This window comes from Ceratotherium simum, chromosome X, assembly GCF_057802395.1.
Source record: "Ceratotherium simum simum isolate JZ-2026a chromosome X, ASM5780239v1, whole genome shotgun sequence".
NCBI lineage: Eukaryota > Metazoa > Chordata > Mammalia > Perissodactyla > Rhinocerotidae > Ceratotherium > Ceratotherium simum.
In genome coordinates this window covers 114,858,672-114,875,344 of record NC_141940.1, presented here as the reverse complement: position 1 = coordinate 114,875,344, position 16,673 = coordinate 114,858,672, and the positions used below count along the sequence as shown (strand labels likewise).

The 16,673-nt window shown below is 48.4% G+C and overlaps 1 protein-coding gene and 1 long non-coding RNA gene across 6 annotated transcripts in view; one reads left to right on the top strand and one right to left on the bottom strand.

The window, feature by feature from the left end:
* BEND2 (BEN domain containing 2) overlaps positions 1–3,195 on the bottom strand; it is a 51,717-nt gene extending 48,522 nt beyond the window's left edge. The window contains exon 1 of the mRNA XM_087427678.1: positions 3,180–3,195. Within this exon, the coding sequence (XP_087283804.1) occupies positions 3,180–3,195 (16 nt within the window). The remainder of the gene's footprint in view (positions 1–3,179) is intronic.
* Positions 1–16,673, top strand: part of LOC147912005 (uncharacterized) — an 87,926-nt gene that overhangs the window by 4,483 nt on the left and 66,770 nt on the right. Inside the window, exon 2 of one of the 5 annotated variants that reach the window (XR_015550705.1) lies at positions 15,823–15,994. The exons of the other annotated variants lie outside the window; for them this stretch is intronic. This is a non-coding gene — a long non-coding RNA (uncharacterized LOC147912005). The remainder of the gene's footprint in view (positions 1–15,822; positions 15,995–16,673) is intronic. 5 annotated transcript variants of the gene reach the window in all.

Sequence of the window (16,673 nt, the reverse complement as noted above, 5' to 3'; positions counted from 1 at the left end):
CCAAAGAAAAGGGATTTAGTTACATAAATTATGGTATTTCCAGATAATGGAATGGTATATAGCCAATGAGAAGCATATTCTCAAAGAAGATAGTGATATTAGAAATGCTTGTGAAATAATGTTAAAGAGACAAAAAAGATTCAAAGCAGAAAAATACAGTATAATCCTAACTTTGAGAGTGGAAGGAAACATACCAATAGTTATCTCCAAGTCACTATCTCTGGCAAAATTACCTGGATGGCAAAATTACCATTAGACTTCTCTGTATTTGTTATGGTTCTCTACAATAAACTTTGGAGTTTACAACCAGAAGAAAATAACAAAGGTAATAGAAATTTTATTTTTAAGACAAGCTCTTGTATATCAACAGATTTTTCAAAGTACCACTAGTAAAGCTATTGACAACTCCGCTAAGTTTCTCAGTAAATTTGCAAAATTCCAATTAATTCCTTTAGGTATATACACAACCTTCATAAGCAATTTTTAAAAGACGTTATAACATTTAGAAGTTTTTTGAAGTTTATGCTCCCAAGGAGCAAGGAATTAAGTTGCCATGAACTTTTCAGATAAGGCATAGTTCACAACGGTGAGGGCTGCAACCTGCGTTTCACATCATGACCACTGCAAGGAATACATAGCAAAACAAGGCAGATTACAATGGCCAGGCCACTCTGATTTTTTAGCAAAACTGTGCATCAATACACCGAACAATCACTTTCTAAATCTCCTGTCAAGACTCTCAAAAGCAGCCCTTCCATTGTCCATATTAAACTTTAGAAGGCCAGCCCCAGTGGCCTAGTGGTTAAGTTCAGTGCTCCTCTTCCGAGGCCCAGGCTCAGTTCTGGGCGGGACCTACACACCACTGGTCTGTCAGTGGCCATGCTGTGGAGGTGGCTAACATAAAAATAAAAATAAAAGAGGAAGATTGGCAACAGATGTTAGCTCAGGGTGAATCTTCCTCAGCAAAAAAAAAAAAACTTTAGAAACTACAAAGTCGGCCAGATGGGGGATAATGCGGCCATAACTGTATCCCACCCCCCAGCACTTGCTGCAGGCAGGCTTGAAACTGAATCGAGCCCGTGCCCTGCTTTATAAAACACTATGCAGAAAACCTGCTTGTAAAATCACTATTTGTAAACATTAAACCAGTTTACGACTTCAGGTTATAAAGCCTTAGAGTAGTCCGAATTCAGGGAGAGCCGGGTAGAGGAGGGAAGGAAGCGATACCTAACAGACTAAGTTAAAGCCTTTTCTATACGACACCCGAGCTCAACCGTACCGCAGGCGGGATAGGCCCTGGAGCACGCACGGAAGGGCTCTGCTCTCCAGGTCTCCTCACATTTTGCAGTATTCTCTGACTCCTGCATCTGCCCTCTTGAAGCAAAGAACAGGTTCTATACGTGGGGACTTCTCCACACCTACATCTTTCTCCTCGTTTACGTATTTACAATAAAACAGCGAGGCTGCACGATGTGTCTTTGATCAAACGCGGTTACCATCAAAGCCTCAAAATCAACGTCTCAATCTCAAAAGACGTTATAACGAATTGACTAGCCACTTTGTTCAATCCTTTAAACTCAAATTCTACATAAAGTCTGAGAGTCTTGCGCCTTCCTGGCCCCCTACCTCCTCGCACAGGGAAGGGGAAAGGAGAAAGGATCAACTCATCCCAGCAAGTCCGCACCAAGCACTTATGAAGCGGCCAGATCTCAACGGCTCACACGCTGGCATCCCGAGAGAGCAGTTGGGAACCACCCCCAAACCACCCCACCGCAGCGCTGCTGAAATTTGAGGCTGCAAAGTGCAGACTCACTCTTCCAGCAAAGCAAATCTCCTCCCAGGAGCGCCCCCGCTGCCAAACGACATCGCTCTCCTGCCCTAACCGGCCATGCTCAACGGCAGCTGGTGGCGCGCGCACACGAGATCTTGAAAAAAAATTCAAAGAAAAAAGCGCGGCTGTACAGACCTGCTCTAGCGCCCGAGGCTGCCACGCCACCCCGTGGAGGGCACGGGGAAACAGATCGCCGTGGCCCAGCCTCCGGAGAGGCAGCGGTGGCGGCGGCAACCGACATTGTTTTATGGCCCCTAGAGGATCCGGAAAGAACCGCAGCCCTCAAGCCGGAAGCCTCTCCACGTGCTGGCGCCACGAGCACCACTGTCACCTCGAGCCTATGAGAATGCGGCCAGCCCTAGGGTCACCTCGAGCCCCTGAGACGCCATGAACCCCAGGAACGCTGCCAGCCCCAGGGTCACCTCAAGCCCCTGGGACACCATAAATCCAGGGGAAGCCGCCAGCACTAGGATCACCTCAAGTCCCTGGGACACCATGAACCCCAGGGACATCGCTAGCCCCAGGATCACCTCAAGCCCCGCTAGGACACCATGAACCCTGGGGACGCTGTGAGCCCCAGAATCACCTCAAGCCCCTGGGGCGCCATGAACCCCGCGGACGCCACGAGCCCCACAATTACCTCAAGCCCCTGGGACGCCATGAACCCAGGGGACGGCACGAGCCCAAAGATCACCTCAAGGCCCTGGGGCGCCATGAACCCAGGGGGCGCCATGAACCCAGGGGGCGCCACAAGCCCCACGATCACCTCACGCCCCTGGGGCGCCACCAGCTGCAGGATCACCTCAAGCCCCTGGGACGCCATGAACCCAGGGGACGCCACGAGCCCCACGATTACCTCAAGCCCCCGGGATGCCGCCAGGCCCAGGATCACCTCAAGCCCCTGGCCACGCCATGAACCCAGGGGACGCCACGAGCCCAAAAATCACCTCAAGCCCCTGGGGCGCCATGAACCCAGGGGACGCCACGAGCCCCACGATCACCTCAAGCCCCTGGGGCGCCACGAGCCCCAGGATCACCTCAAGCCCCTGGGACACCACGAACCCCAGGGACGCCGCAAGCTCCTCGGAGGCCTCGAGCCCTGGGGACGCCCCGGATCTGGGGCCAGACCTGGCCCGCATCACCCAGGTTCCCACACGCACACCGACCATTTGGGGACAGCAACCCAGAGGCCGCTCCCCGGCACGCCTTGGCGGATGACCAGCCAATCCCGCAGTCGCCTGTGCAGCCCTCGAGGCGGGCGCTGTGCCAACACTGTTAGAGCCTTTCCCCAGACCGGATGAGGAAAGAGGCAGAGGCTAGTGGGACAGCTCTGGGGAGGGACCCTTACCCTGCTCCTCAGACATCGTGAAGCAGGGAGCTCAGCTCTGAGAGTCTCAGGCTCGGCGTCTGCCGCGGCTCGACCGCGACGGTGCACACGAGGCGACTGTGGTAGAATGAGGCGCCAAATGGAGGCGGGGCAAAACTCCCAGCCTGAGAGAGTTTTCTGCAGCTGCGCAGTAGCGTCCGGTGTGTGAGCGCCACTGAGCGGAGGGGGCAGGGAGAGCGCCACTGAGGGGAGGGGGCAGGGAGAGCGCCACTGAGGGGAGGGGTCAGGGACGACACCAAGTCTGGCGTCTTGCTCCCCCGCTTTCTATCTGAATGTATATATTTTTAAGTGTCCTTTTTAAAAAAAAAAATCATGATCCCGAAGCCACCAGTGTAATTCCGCCCTTCCCAAAATGCTCTTCACACATTAACACTTATAGCAAAAGTGTACAATGTAAGAGATTTGCGTTCAGACTTTTAACGTTTTCCGGGTTGCCTATTCACGTCCAATGCTGGCTTGGGAACAAATCCGAAAATAATCCAACTTTTAAAATGTGCCCCTAATAAGGCCCACTAAATCCACGCCACCCTGCCCTTCAGCTGCACTGCTCTCTGCCATTTTCCAAACAGCCATGTGCTTCATTCCTCCATAATGTATTAATAGCTACTATTTACCTTTACTGAGTGCTCACCACAAGCCAGCCACTTAAGATGTCTGACCTTATGTGGTCCTCAACACTATAAGAAGTCGGTATTATTGTCCCATTTTAAAGATGAGAAAACTGAGGCTTACAGAGTTGTTTTTTTGTTTTTTGTTTTTTTTTTGCTGTGAGGAAGATCAGCCCTGAGCTAACATCCGTGCCAATCCTCCTCTTTTTGCTGAGGAAGACTGACCCTGAGCTAACATCTATTGCCAATCCTCCTCCTTTTTTCCCCCAAAGCCCCAGTAGATAGTTGTATGTCATAGTTGCACATCCTTCTAGTTGCTGTATGTGGGACGCGGCCTCAGCATGGCTAGAGAAGCGGTGCGTCGGTGCGCACCCAGGATCCGAACCCGGGCCGCCAGTAGCGGAGCGCACGCACTTAACCGCTAAGCCACGGGGCCGGCCCCTGAGGCTTACAGAGTTTAACTAACTTGCTCAAAGCCACAAGGCTAGTGGCAGAGTTGTGCTTTGAACACACGTATCACCTCCCCCCATAGCACACGTTCACATTCCCTATGTCATTCTACCTCCTGCTCAATTGCTTCTGGAAGTTTTTCACATCTTTCAAAGCCTTTTCCAGGATGACATCTGTTCTAATAATACCTGTACCAAGACACTTTCCTACAGCCCCCCTGGTGAGAATGAGTAGCTCCCTCTCTAGGATTCCACAACAGGTTACCTTCACTGCCTTTTCGAACTTAAATCACTTTGCCTAATATTAGAAATCCTTGTCAACATGCCTGTCTCCTTCTAAGTTCCCAGAGAGCACCACGTCTTATTTACATTTAAATAGCATTTCCCTCACAAGGTTCTAAGAATTAAATGTTATAAGATATAAAGCAGCCAGCACAGTGCCTGGAATTTTGGTTCCGTTGCAGTGTGTCAGTTATACAGTGACTCTCGGCGCTGTGCATCTCCTCATTTGGGAGGAAGGGTGCAAGTTTCTTCACTTGTAAGAAGGAAAGGTGCACCTTAATAGGGAGAAATGCCGAGTTGTTTCGCTGTTGTGTGGGAGTGTAAATGTGTGCAGGAGGGTGTGTAGGGAAGCTGAGTAGTAGAATGGATGCACTATGCTGGTTATCGATGTACTGCCTCTCAGCTTCAAGTTCATTCCTTTTGCCTGCTCTGGGAAAATAGATATGGGCCCTTTCAATATTTTTTCCTTTGCCAGTAGCACAATTTAAGCTTTCTTCAGTAGTAGGTGCTGGAGAGAGATTGCAGAAGGAAAGAGTTTTGCTTCCTAGTTCCCATTTGCTCTCTAGGCAGGCTGCTGAAGAATGAAGCTCCCCCCACCACACACACACACCCTACAGGGCATATTTCCAGCAAGTTCCAGCGAGTGGATTTCCAGCAAGTTCCACCAGTGCAGCACCACAGCGACTTATCTCATTAAGTGGGTCGTAGTTGTGCCTTCTTGGGTGCACTATCTCAGCCCTAGAGGTAATAGCTGTTCCTTATAGCTGTTATTCCTATGTTCTTTAGAGTTTTCTTTATTTCTTACTAGCCAATCATCATTACTCCAATCGTCTATTATACTTAATGCTTCTTTATATTAAACTTCCTCTGTGCAAATTACTGTGTGGTTTTTCTCTTCATATTGGACCCAGACAGACCACTCACCCTTTTGGGTTTCCTTCCAGCACAACGTCTGTTCCTGGGATGTAACTGAACACCCACCAGATGCTCGACAACCCCCATAGTTTCATTTCTATTCAGTCCTCTCCACTCATTCGCTTGACCCCTCCTCTCCATGGAGGGACACAGAATGGAAGGCGGAAATGTTTTCTCACTACTGTCACTCCTAAGGCTGGTTTTTCTTCTCCTGGTCTGCCTGAGCCGTATCAACCTGAATAGGGCACAACACAGTGCCCGACAGGCAAGCAGACCTCAGAGCAATGGGAGAAGTGGAGGAGACGCTGGTAGTGCCATCTACGTGTTCTCAGGTGCGAGCTGAACCACAGAGGCTACGGACAGAGCTGGTATTTCTATCAATACCCAGTGCAGCCATGGGAACCTGGAGTTCTGCTTCCTGTAATGGTGGACTGAGTAATGCAGAGGAGCTGTTCCCGTGAAAGAGACTAAAAAACTGGATGAAATGTTATAAAAATAGTCTCAAGAACATCAAAAAGTTAACGAAACAACGCGCGATTACCGATCTAAGAGCTGAGAAAGACCAGAAACCTAGAGAGGTATGAAAAAAACCTAGAGAAGACCGCTTTTGCTCTAGGGCATTTACTGATCCAGACAAATCGGGAAAAGGCTGGGCTGCACTTCTGGTGGCTTTGTGGGTCTGAGGGACAAAAGTCAGAATCTGGGACCCACCAAAGGAGGGGAACTGGAAAACCACCCCCTGCCTTGGACAACGACTACAAAGAATCATCGCTTGGGAGAAAGAATGATCCAGAATTAACCAACAGTTAACCACATGGACTGCAGCTCAGTCTCAAATCATCCGGGGATTTAGCACTCGCAAGTGCCTGGCATAAGCAAACAAAAATTCATTCCTATAAAGACAACGTCAAGTTATTTCTACAAATAATGTTTAAGTAGAATATCGAGAACGAAGTGAAATATAACCAGGTATAGGAGAAGATAAGACAGCAGAAGAAAGAAGCAATAAAAGCATCTATGCTGAGGGACAGAGCCCTCTGCTGCCAACTGCGGTGACAGCCACAGGGCACTCCCACACATAGTGGTCCTGACACAGGCACGTTGCTAGTGACCTTGGTCCTCTGAAGGAAGCTAGTCTGTGAGCATCTTAGGACATCCGCAGAAAGGATCCAGAGTGAAAATCCTTGAGGGCCAAGTTTTCAGCAAGGAGCCTCCTCACCCCCTATAGTAACAGAAAACTGTTCCAGCAAAGCTGGGGAAAGGGTCTCGCTGGTCCAGGCCTTTCCAGCTTCCCTCACAGGCTGCAATACAAGCTGCAGAGTGTATGGAGCTGAAGCGATGACCTCCACAATTGTGGGGACCAGAAAACTCCAGCAGGGAAAGGTTGGTGGGGTTCTTGGATGCAACAGAGGGAAGGGTGGGCCAGCTGGAGAGCACCGGGCCCAGACTCCAGCCACTGCCCCCGAGGGAGGGCAGGCAAGGGGCCCAGCTGCATTACAACTGGCATTGGTCACTCTTCTACACGCCTTCCCGACCCTGGCTGCGCCCGGAATCGCCAGGGGAGCTGTAAAGACTCCTAGTGGCCAGGCCTGGGCCCCAGAGATTCCCATGTCACTGGTCAGGGGCGGCCGGGCACTGGGGTTGAAAAGTTCCAGGGCATTCTCACGGGCATCAGGCCGAGGTGCACTGCTCTGTACTCCAGGTGGGTGGGTCACAGGATCATCGCATTTACTTCTCACCCCCCGCGCGGGTTCGTGCTATCAACCCGGTTTATGTGCACATAGAAGCCAGCAGGCCGCGCCCAGGGCGCAGGCAAGAAGAGCGTGTGAAGTGACTTTAAATGCAGGCTCCAGCACCGCCACCCACTGCCCGCAAGACACAGAACAGACACAACATTCTCACAGAACAGCACTGACCCTTCCGGCGTGCAGTACACGCTGACGGTTTCCGTTCGACTCCATGAAAACGATGGCCCCCCGCGGGATGCACTTCCCCAGGCGCGGCAGGGGTCACGCACGGCTCCACGGCGTTAAGAACCCTTCTCGCGGGCCGCGGGCAGGGGGCGGGGCAAGAACGCAGGAGCAAGCCGGACCACCTTAGTTTTCTTTGTAAAGACAGGGAAAGGCCCAGAGGAGGCACAGAGCGCCGGGCTGCGTCCTCGCGCTCGTGAAACTGGCTCTCATGGGCTCGTTAACGCAGGCGTGCGCGTGTGTATGAGACAGAGGGAGGGAGAGACACAGACAGAGAGGATGCGTGTGAGAGACAGATGCGACGGCGGCAGAGAAGAGGAAAGGACCTCGGAAGCAGAAGGTGCAAAGAAAAGCTAACACCTCCCCATTGTTGTGTGACCTCCAAGGAGGTGGCCTCGGGCGACCTAAGTCTGACCCACAGCCAGTCTGTCTCCCAGGCTGAGTCTGGGCCTGAGACCCCCAGCGGGAGGTCGAGGGAGCAGGATGGAGGCGGGCAGCAGGGCGGCCCAGCTCCGGGGAGCAGCACGGCCAGGGGGTGACACCTCGTCCTGCCCCGTTGGCCGCATGATGGCTGCCAGGTGCAGAACTCAGGGCCTCTCCTCACTTGCCTCCTTTCTGGCAGTAACGCAAGGGCCCGTCGTTTCCCGGCCGCGGTGCGCGGCTGCTCAGCGCCCCGGGTGGGTGGGGAGACCCGTCCGCAGCCCATCACCCGTTCACGCCTGAGAATGGCCACAGGCACACGAGGCCCTCCCCTCTGGGCCCAGAACTTTCTGCTTCTGAGCATGGTGCACAGGGAGTCTGCATCCTGGAATCCAGATCACAACCGGTCAAGGCTTCTGGTTGCCTTTCTGTATTCTTTTTTTTTTTTCTTTTTTTAATTGATGTCACATTGGTTTATAACATTGTGTAAATTTCAGGTGTACATCAATATATTTCAGCTTCTGTGTAGACTGCATCATGTTCACCACCAAAAGTCTAGTTTCCATCCGTCACCATACCTATGGGCCCCTTTACCCCTTTCCACCACCCCCACCCCCTTCCCCTCTGGTAACCACCAATCTGTTCTCCTTATCTATGTGTGTGTGTGTGTATCTTCCACATGTGAGGGAAATCATGTGCTATTTGTCTTTCTCGGTCTGACTTACTTCGCTTAGCATAATACCCTCAAAGTCCCTCCAGGTTGTCACAAATGGCACAATTTTGTCTTTTTTTATGGCTGAGTAGTATTCCATTGTGTATATATACCACATCTTTATCCATTCATCAGTTGATGGGCACTTGGGTTGCTTCCACATCTTGGCTATTGTGAATAATGCTGCAATGAACATAGGGGTGCATATATCTTTTCGAATTAGTGTTTTCATGTTCTTTGGATAAGTACCCAGAAGTGGAATAGCTGGATCATATAGTATTTCTATTTTTAATTTTTTGAGAAATCTCCATACTGTTTTCCATAGTGACTACACCAGTTTGTATTCCCACCAGCGGTGTATGAGGGTCCCTTTTCCCCACATCCTCTCCAACACTTATTTCTTGTGTTTTTAGTAATAGCCATTCTGATGGGTATGAGGTGATATCTCATTGTAGTTTTGATTTGCATTTCCCTAATAATTAGTGATGTTGAACATCTTTTCATGTGCCTGTTGGTCATTTGTATATCTTCTTTGGAAAAATGTCTGTTCAGATCCTCTGCCCGTTTTTTGATTCGGTTGTTCATTTTGTTGTTGTTGAGTTCTCAGAGTTCTTTATATATTTTGGAAATTAACCCCTTGTTGGATATATGATTTGCAAATATTTTATCCCAGTTGGCGGGTTGTCTTTTCATTTTGTTCATGGTTTCCTTGGCTGTGCAGAAGCTTTTTAGTCTGATGTAGTCCCATTTCTTTATTTTGTCTGTTGTTTCCCTTGCCTGAGTAGACATGGTATTCAAAACGATACTGCTAAGACCGATTCAAAGAGTGTACTGCCTGTGTTTTCTTCTAGGAGTTTTATGGTTTCAGGTCTTACATTCAAGTCTTTAATGAATTTTGAGTTAATTTTTGTGTATGGTGTAAGATAATGGTCTGCTTTCATTCTTTTGCATGTGGCTGCCCAGTTTTCCCAACACCATTTATTGAAGAGACTTTCCTTTCTCCATTGTGTGTTCTTGGCTCCTTGTTGAAGATTAGCTGTCCATGGATAGGTGGGGTTTTTTCTGGGCTCTCAGTTCTGTTCCCTTGATCTGTGTGTCTGTTTTTCTGCCAGTACCATGCTGTTTTGATTACTGTAGCTTTGTAGTATATTTTGAAGTCAAGGAGTGTGATATCTCCAGCTTTGTTCTTTTTTCTCAGGATTGCTTTGGCTATTCGGGATCTTTTGTAGTTCCATATAAATTTTAGGATTCTTTATTTCTATGAAAAATATCATTGGGATTCTGATTAGGATTGCATTGAATCTGTAGATTGCTTTAGGTAATATGGACATTTTAACTATGTTTATTCTTCCAACCCATGAGCATGGAATATCTTTCCATTTCCTTATGTCTTCTTCAATTTCTTTCAATATTGTCTTATAGTTTTCAGTGTATAGGTCTTTCATCTCATTGGTTAAATTTATTCCTAGGTATTTTATTCTTTTTGTTGTGATTGTAAATAGGATTGTATTCTTGAGTTCTCTTTCTGCTAGATTGTTGTTAGTGTACAGAAACGCAACTGATTTTTGTATGTTGATTTTTGTACCCTGCAACTTTACTGTATTCATTATTTCTAATAGTTTTTTTGGTGGATTCTTTAGGGTTTTCTACATATAGAATCATGCCTTCTTGTACTCTTAACCTGGCATTTTAATGCTGAGAAAGCAAATGGGAGAGACAGTCATTAAAAAACCTCTGGGCGAAAGTTCATCCAAGACCTCTGCAAAAAGCTGGGCTTCCCAGAGCTGGGGCAATCTTTAAAGTACATGACTACTTCTACCATTTTAAAGAGAAAGGTGGTTGTGTTTGACTGTTCGCTGGCTATAATTAACCCAACAACTCAGGCCACCCTCAGAGGAACACCTACACTTCTGAGAACAATCCAGAAAAAGGTAGAATGAAATCGCGGGAGTCGCCGCCAAGGAAAATAGCTGGATGGGATTACATCGAGGGTACTGTGCATAGTGGACCATCAGTTCTGCTTGCTGAGAGCTCTCCTCCCCACCCCCAATAGCTGCCAGAATGATCTGTCCAGAATGCAGGTCTGGCTGTGTGATCCTCCCCTCCATTGACAATCCTTTAATTGCTTCCAGCGGCCCTTGGGATCTGATCCAAAGCTGACCCAAGAGCCTTCCTGTTCCAGCTCTCCAAGTTCACAATGACTCCCCAGTACCCGTTCCGTGTTTCAGCCTCTCTCAACACTTTGTGGTTTCCCAAATGCCTCAAGATTACACAGCCTGGCAATGACCTGGAATGCAGGGAATCTGTTTTCCTTTAAGTGTGGCCCCAAGTGCTCAAGCAGTCAGCTGAGCATGGGGTAGTGCAAGGAAGAAAGATTTGAACCTGAACCAAGGTAGACTGAGGGAATGCTCACAGGCAGGGCCAAGATTCTTCTTAGAAATTTGGGGTTAGCTCTACCTCACATATAAATAAAGGGCCAGTCAAGACCCCAGTTCCTAGGCCAAAGTGCTAAGATCTTACGTTGGTAGCACATAGGTCAAATTAGGCCTGCAAGCACATTTGGTTGGCCTGTGTTTTCATATACTTAAGCCTACATTTTAAAATTGGGAGATTTCACATTAAAATCTGTGTTGCTACTTACGTTTGAAAGACGGGAAGATCTGTAACATAAGACTCAAAATCTTGCTTGGCAATAACAGCAAGGATTACTACCTTCCTTAGGAGCAACAGGTGGGGTCCAGCCAGCCCCAGCCCCCTCCAGTCACCTGTGCACACCTATGCACTACACCCAGCCAGCTTCTCACAGTTAGGCCACCAACCTGGGCCAGCCCCAAAGGATGTCTGCAATCATTTTAGCCTGAAAAATGTCTAAAGCCTTGTGGTAGAAACAATGCTATGTGTTCACCAAATCTTCCATTTTCCTCTCCTCTTCTTGGGAAAAGCACTCTACCCAGCTCTCTTGCACTTAAGCAGGGCCACATGACTAGTTCTCCCAGTGGGCTCTGTGTAGAAGTGCCACATGTCACCTCTGTGCTGAGGCAACATAAAGGTTCTTGGAGGCCGTGTGTTACATGAGCAGAGCCACAAGAGAGAAGGAGCAGCTATGGAGAATCAGACTCTGCCTGGGAGGAAAAGAAAAGCCAGTAAGATTTCAGGGTTTGTTTGTTACTGTGGCATAGCATAGCTTATCCTGACCAGTATAAGCATGGTGACCAAAATCACATCTCAATCAGGCAGTTTACTTATTATTACTTAATAATAAAGCTTAAAATCTTTGCACTATTGTCATAAGTGTATCCATTTAGCAGGTAATACAAACACCTGGCAATGTCTGGAGTGGAACTCAGCGCTGATTGCCACCACGCCCCACCCTCGCCAGTGCCTCTCCATAGTCCCCTGATGGAGGGAGGCTCATATGTCACTGACTAACTCAGGCATTTCAGGAAGGGATTATATCAGGGCACTCTTTTCTGACCAGAGTCATTTCTTGTGTACCTGCACTTTTTCTAACAGAAACATTGCTATTGACTTCACCAGCATCCATGCTAACTTCCAAAATATATTGATACATAAATTAATAAAGCAAGATACCACATTAGAAACCAGTAATCCTCACTCATGAATATTTCTAAATGGTGACACTCATATGCTGGTTCTACATTATAGATAAATTTTCTGTATAGAAATGAAATATATACTCATGTATAGGAAAAGCAAACAACAAAATATTTTTAAAAGACTAAAAGGGAAAAAATAAAAAGAAGAAGAAATAAATCTACATGCACATACATAATTTCCCCATAAAACATATGTGGTAATTCCTTCTTCTTCCTGGGAGTTGACCTCATTCAGTCATACACAAACATTGAAAGACAAGTGAAAACAAGACCCAGGCACTCCATCAGAGAAAAGATCTAAAAATAACTACCAAAGCAGGTTGCAAATATCAAATATTTCATGCACCAAGAGGAAACTTTGCATATTTTCCTTTTCAAGGAAGAGCATTCACTCCTTCAAAATGTCACTGGGACTTTAGGCAAAGATTTTTCACAGTTCAGATTTGAGAGATCAGGACTTTAAACAGAAACCAGCTAATAAGAAGTTCCCATGCTCCATAGGCAACAGGCAGCTTTTCTACCAGGTGTTGTGGCTGTTATCAGTGGTGGGAGGGAAGCAGGGGGAGAATGGCTTGGCAGTGAGATTTGGGGAAAATAGAGTAATAATCAAAGAAAACTTTTGCCTTTGAAAACAGAGCAGAAAAGGTAGAAACTATTGTTTTAGATATAGATCACTGTGTGACAACAAACGTTTGTTATCTCACATTTTCTGTGGGTCAGAAATTTAGGACTGACTTAGCTGGTTGCCTCTATCTCCAGGTCTCTCATGAGCTTGCAGTCAAGCTGTCAGCTGGGGCTGTGATCTCATCTGAAGGCTCCATGGGTGGTGAAGTGGGAATCCACCTCCCAGCTCACTCACAAAGTTGTTGGCAGTCCTTGGCCCTCACTCATGAGACCTTTCAAGGGCTGCCTCGTGTGGCTGCTGGCTACCCCTGGAGAGAGCAATTTGATAGAGTGCCTAAGACAGAAGCCACAGTCTTTCCAATCTGATCTCAGAATTGACATCTCCTCACTTCTGCATTCTGTTCATTAGAAGGAAGTAAGTCCAGCCACACTCAATGGGAGGGGATTACACAAGGGTGTGGGTACCAAGGAACAGGGATCATGGGCACATCTTCACTAGTGAGAAGAAAACTGCTTTAAATATTTCTGATGGGGTTTATGAATTTAATGAGGTGAGAGGAAGACCTGAGTATAGATAATGGAAATAGTGTAAAGATAACTTGGCTGGTATGAAAGGTGTGGGCCAGGACATAGCTAGAAATGAGATTAGCCAGATAGGAGAGAATTGTATTTGAGTTCTGAGGGCCATAATTTTGAATATGTATTTAGCTGACATAAAAATTTATTTTAGATTCGTGGCACACAACATTCTGGAAAAGATAGGAATTCTTGACCATGAACACAGGTAACTAGTGTCTGTAAAATGATGCAGCAAGAATGATGCCAAAAGAGATGGACAGCGGGGGGCCAGCCCCGTGGCTTAGCGGTTAAGTGCGCGCGCTCCGCTACTGGCGGCCCGGGTTCGGATCCCGGGCGCGCACCGACACACCGCTTCTCTGGCCATGCTGAGGCGGCGTCCCACATATAGCAACTAGAAGAATGTGCAACTACGACATACAACTATCTACTGGGGCTTTTGGGAAAAAACAAAAAGGAGGAGGATTGGTAATGGATGTTAGCTCAGGGCTGGTCTTCCCCAGCAAAAAAAGAGGGCGATTGGCATGGTTGTTAGCTCAGGGCTCATCTTCCTCACAAAAAAAAAAAAGAGAGAGATGGACAGAATCAGCTGTGTGCTGGAGAAGGAAGCAACAGAACCTGATAACTGACTCTGTGTGTGTGTGAGGGACAGAGAGAGAGAAATTAGATACCTACTAATGCTGCATATTGAGATTTCCAAGGGGACTCCGGTAACCATCACCCCTCTTTTCCCTGCTCCCCGATTCTGAAAAGTTGAGAAATAAGAGAGTAAAGATGGAGGCTGAATAACATCTTCCTCCTACTAGAGCTAAGTTGGAGGACACAGCTTGGTGTGCAAGCCCAAGGAGCCTACAGGTGAAGTCCAGCATTGGCTGGACTCATCCACCCAGAAATCCCACCCTGCCGGCAGTCTTTCTCCCAAGGGGAAGAAGACAGCGCTGATAGAACATAGCCAGTTATTCTTGCCCAAATCACCGAACAGAAAGATCCCCCACTTCCCCAGGGATGAAGTACACAAAATGGAGACAGAGGCCAATAATTAGCTGCCTTCACTGTTGGGAAAAAGTGATCTCCCTAGCCCAGGACACCGTGTGAAGCCAGTCTACATAGATGGGTGTAATCCTCCATTGAAGGGGAACGGAGACCAAGGCTGCACAGCTCGTGCTTGCTAGTAACTCAGGACCCATGCTGAGATTTATTTGAAGAACAAATTTAAAGTCTTCTTTAATATCCAGGCCACACAGCTGCTTTCCTGGGGCTCCAGTACAATCGGGGTGAGCTGTGAACAGGACATGGAAAAGGGAGCAGCAGGGACTGAGGGGAGGGGCAGTGCAGGAATAAAGGAAGGGAGAGTTCCAGCCCATTGTGTCAAGCTGCTTTCCATCCTCCATCTCCCTGAATTCTCACACCCCTGGGGGAAGGGGGATCCTCAACTCTGAGAGCTTAAGCAGTGTAACCAAAGTCACACAGAGAGAAATGGAGAGGAGGGGGTCTGTCCTCGAGTCCCTTGGGTAGGTCTTTCTCTCTCAGACCTCTTTGTAGCATACCTGGTAAGACTCTGACTCTCTCGGGCCAAGGAGATGCTCCAAGAGGAGAGACAAGGAAAACGCCCAAGGGCCCTTTATGGACGGGGTAAAGCGGGGAGGGTCCTGCCCTGAGGACACTGGGCCAGCACACCCGGTGGCCTGCACAGACCCCCACTCTGGGGCTCCCCACAATGGAGCACTCGAGATTCTCCACTGGGGCCCTGTTACCCTGCATGTTCCGAGGATTGCTCCAGAAGCCTCTGAACCATCCCTTCAAGCTCTATGACTTATCCCACCACAACGAGAGGCCGATGACAACTGGACCCTCCCCTGTCCAGCCCAGTGGCTCTTTGTAACGGTCTCCATTTCTACTGCTCTCTCGAATCCCACTGTTCCACTGGGAACCAATCAAGCCCCCTCCTTTCCCTGAGCCTGAGGCCGTCACTAGTGAGTTCCACCCCAGCCAGGCCTCCTGCCTCTAACTCTCCCTCTGGGCAAGGCCTCCTCCAAACACCACTCCCCGGCTCCTCTGCCTTCCTCTGGGTACCAGAGAAGGGCTCCCTTGTGCCTCAGGTCAAGCGCTCTGCCTACACACCGGACACCCCAGGTCCTTTCCCTGACTGGGCCTCGACGGCAGGGCCAGCCCACCATGAAGGAAAACAAAACCCCTGGCCAGAGGCTTACCTCACCCCCTTTAGGCAGGTCTGTTCTTCTTTGGCCGCCCAAATTCTCAAGTTGCCTTTCCCACTGCATCTACCACCCAGTCTCTCCTTGTCTTCTCCCATACTGCCTTCTACCTCCTCCACGCTCCTCTAACGAGCACCTTGCCCAGAGGTGACCAATGGCTTTCAAATTTCAAATTCACTGGCTAGTCTCGCTTGTCACCTTCCTTGATGTCTCCACAGATTTTAGCGTTATTGACCACTCCTGCCTAGCGTGTAATTACTCCCGGAATTCACTTCACAAAGGCTTACCGAATACCTCTGTGGTGCCAAGCACAATTCTAAGGCTGGGACATAGCGGTCGACCAAACACGCCAGTCACTCCTGCAGCGAGCTCACCTTCTGAGAAAGGAAGGTAAGAGCAAAACAGAAATGGACAAAGTCGTTCAGATGGTATTGAGGGATATGAAGAAAATGAAACTAGATGCTATGGAAAGGAGGAGGCCCCAAGATTAGACAGTCACAGAAGACTTCTCTGAGAGGTGACATCTGAGCTGAGATATGAATGATACAAAGAAGCCAGTCACAAATCCTGAGGCCATGGAATTCCAGGAAAAGAGAATAAGAAGTGACAGGCCTTCGAGGAAGAAAAAACCTGAGCTACTGTAGGGTCGGAAAGATGGCCGGTGCCGCTTGGTAACAGCGAGTGAGGACACGGACATGTGAGGGTGATGGGCACGGACCAGATCACGTGTGGGTGCGGATCACAGGAAGACAACAAGAGATGGGCAGGGAATAAATCATGTGTGGGAATCAATCATAGTAAGACAGAAAGAGATGGGCAGGGACCATATCTTGTGTGGATCTGGATCATAGTAAGACAGAGAGAGATGGGGAGGGGCCAATCATGTGTGGGGATGGGTCAAAGTAAAAGAGAAAAAATGTGCAGGGGCCTGATCATGTGTGTGTGTGTATCATAGTAGGACAGAAAGATGGTAAATATATGTGGTTTTAATATATCAATTACACCTCAATAAAGCTGATTTAAAAAAAAAAGAAAGAGACAGGCAGGGACCAGATCATGTGCAGGTATG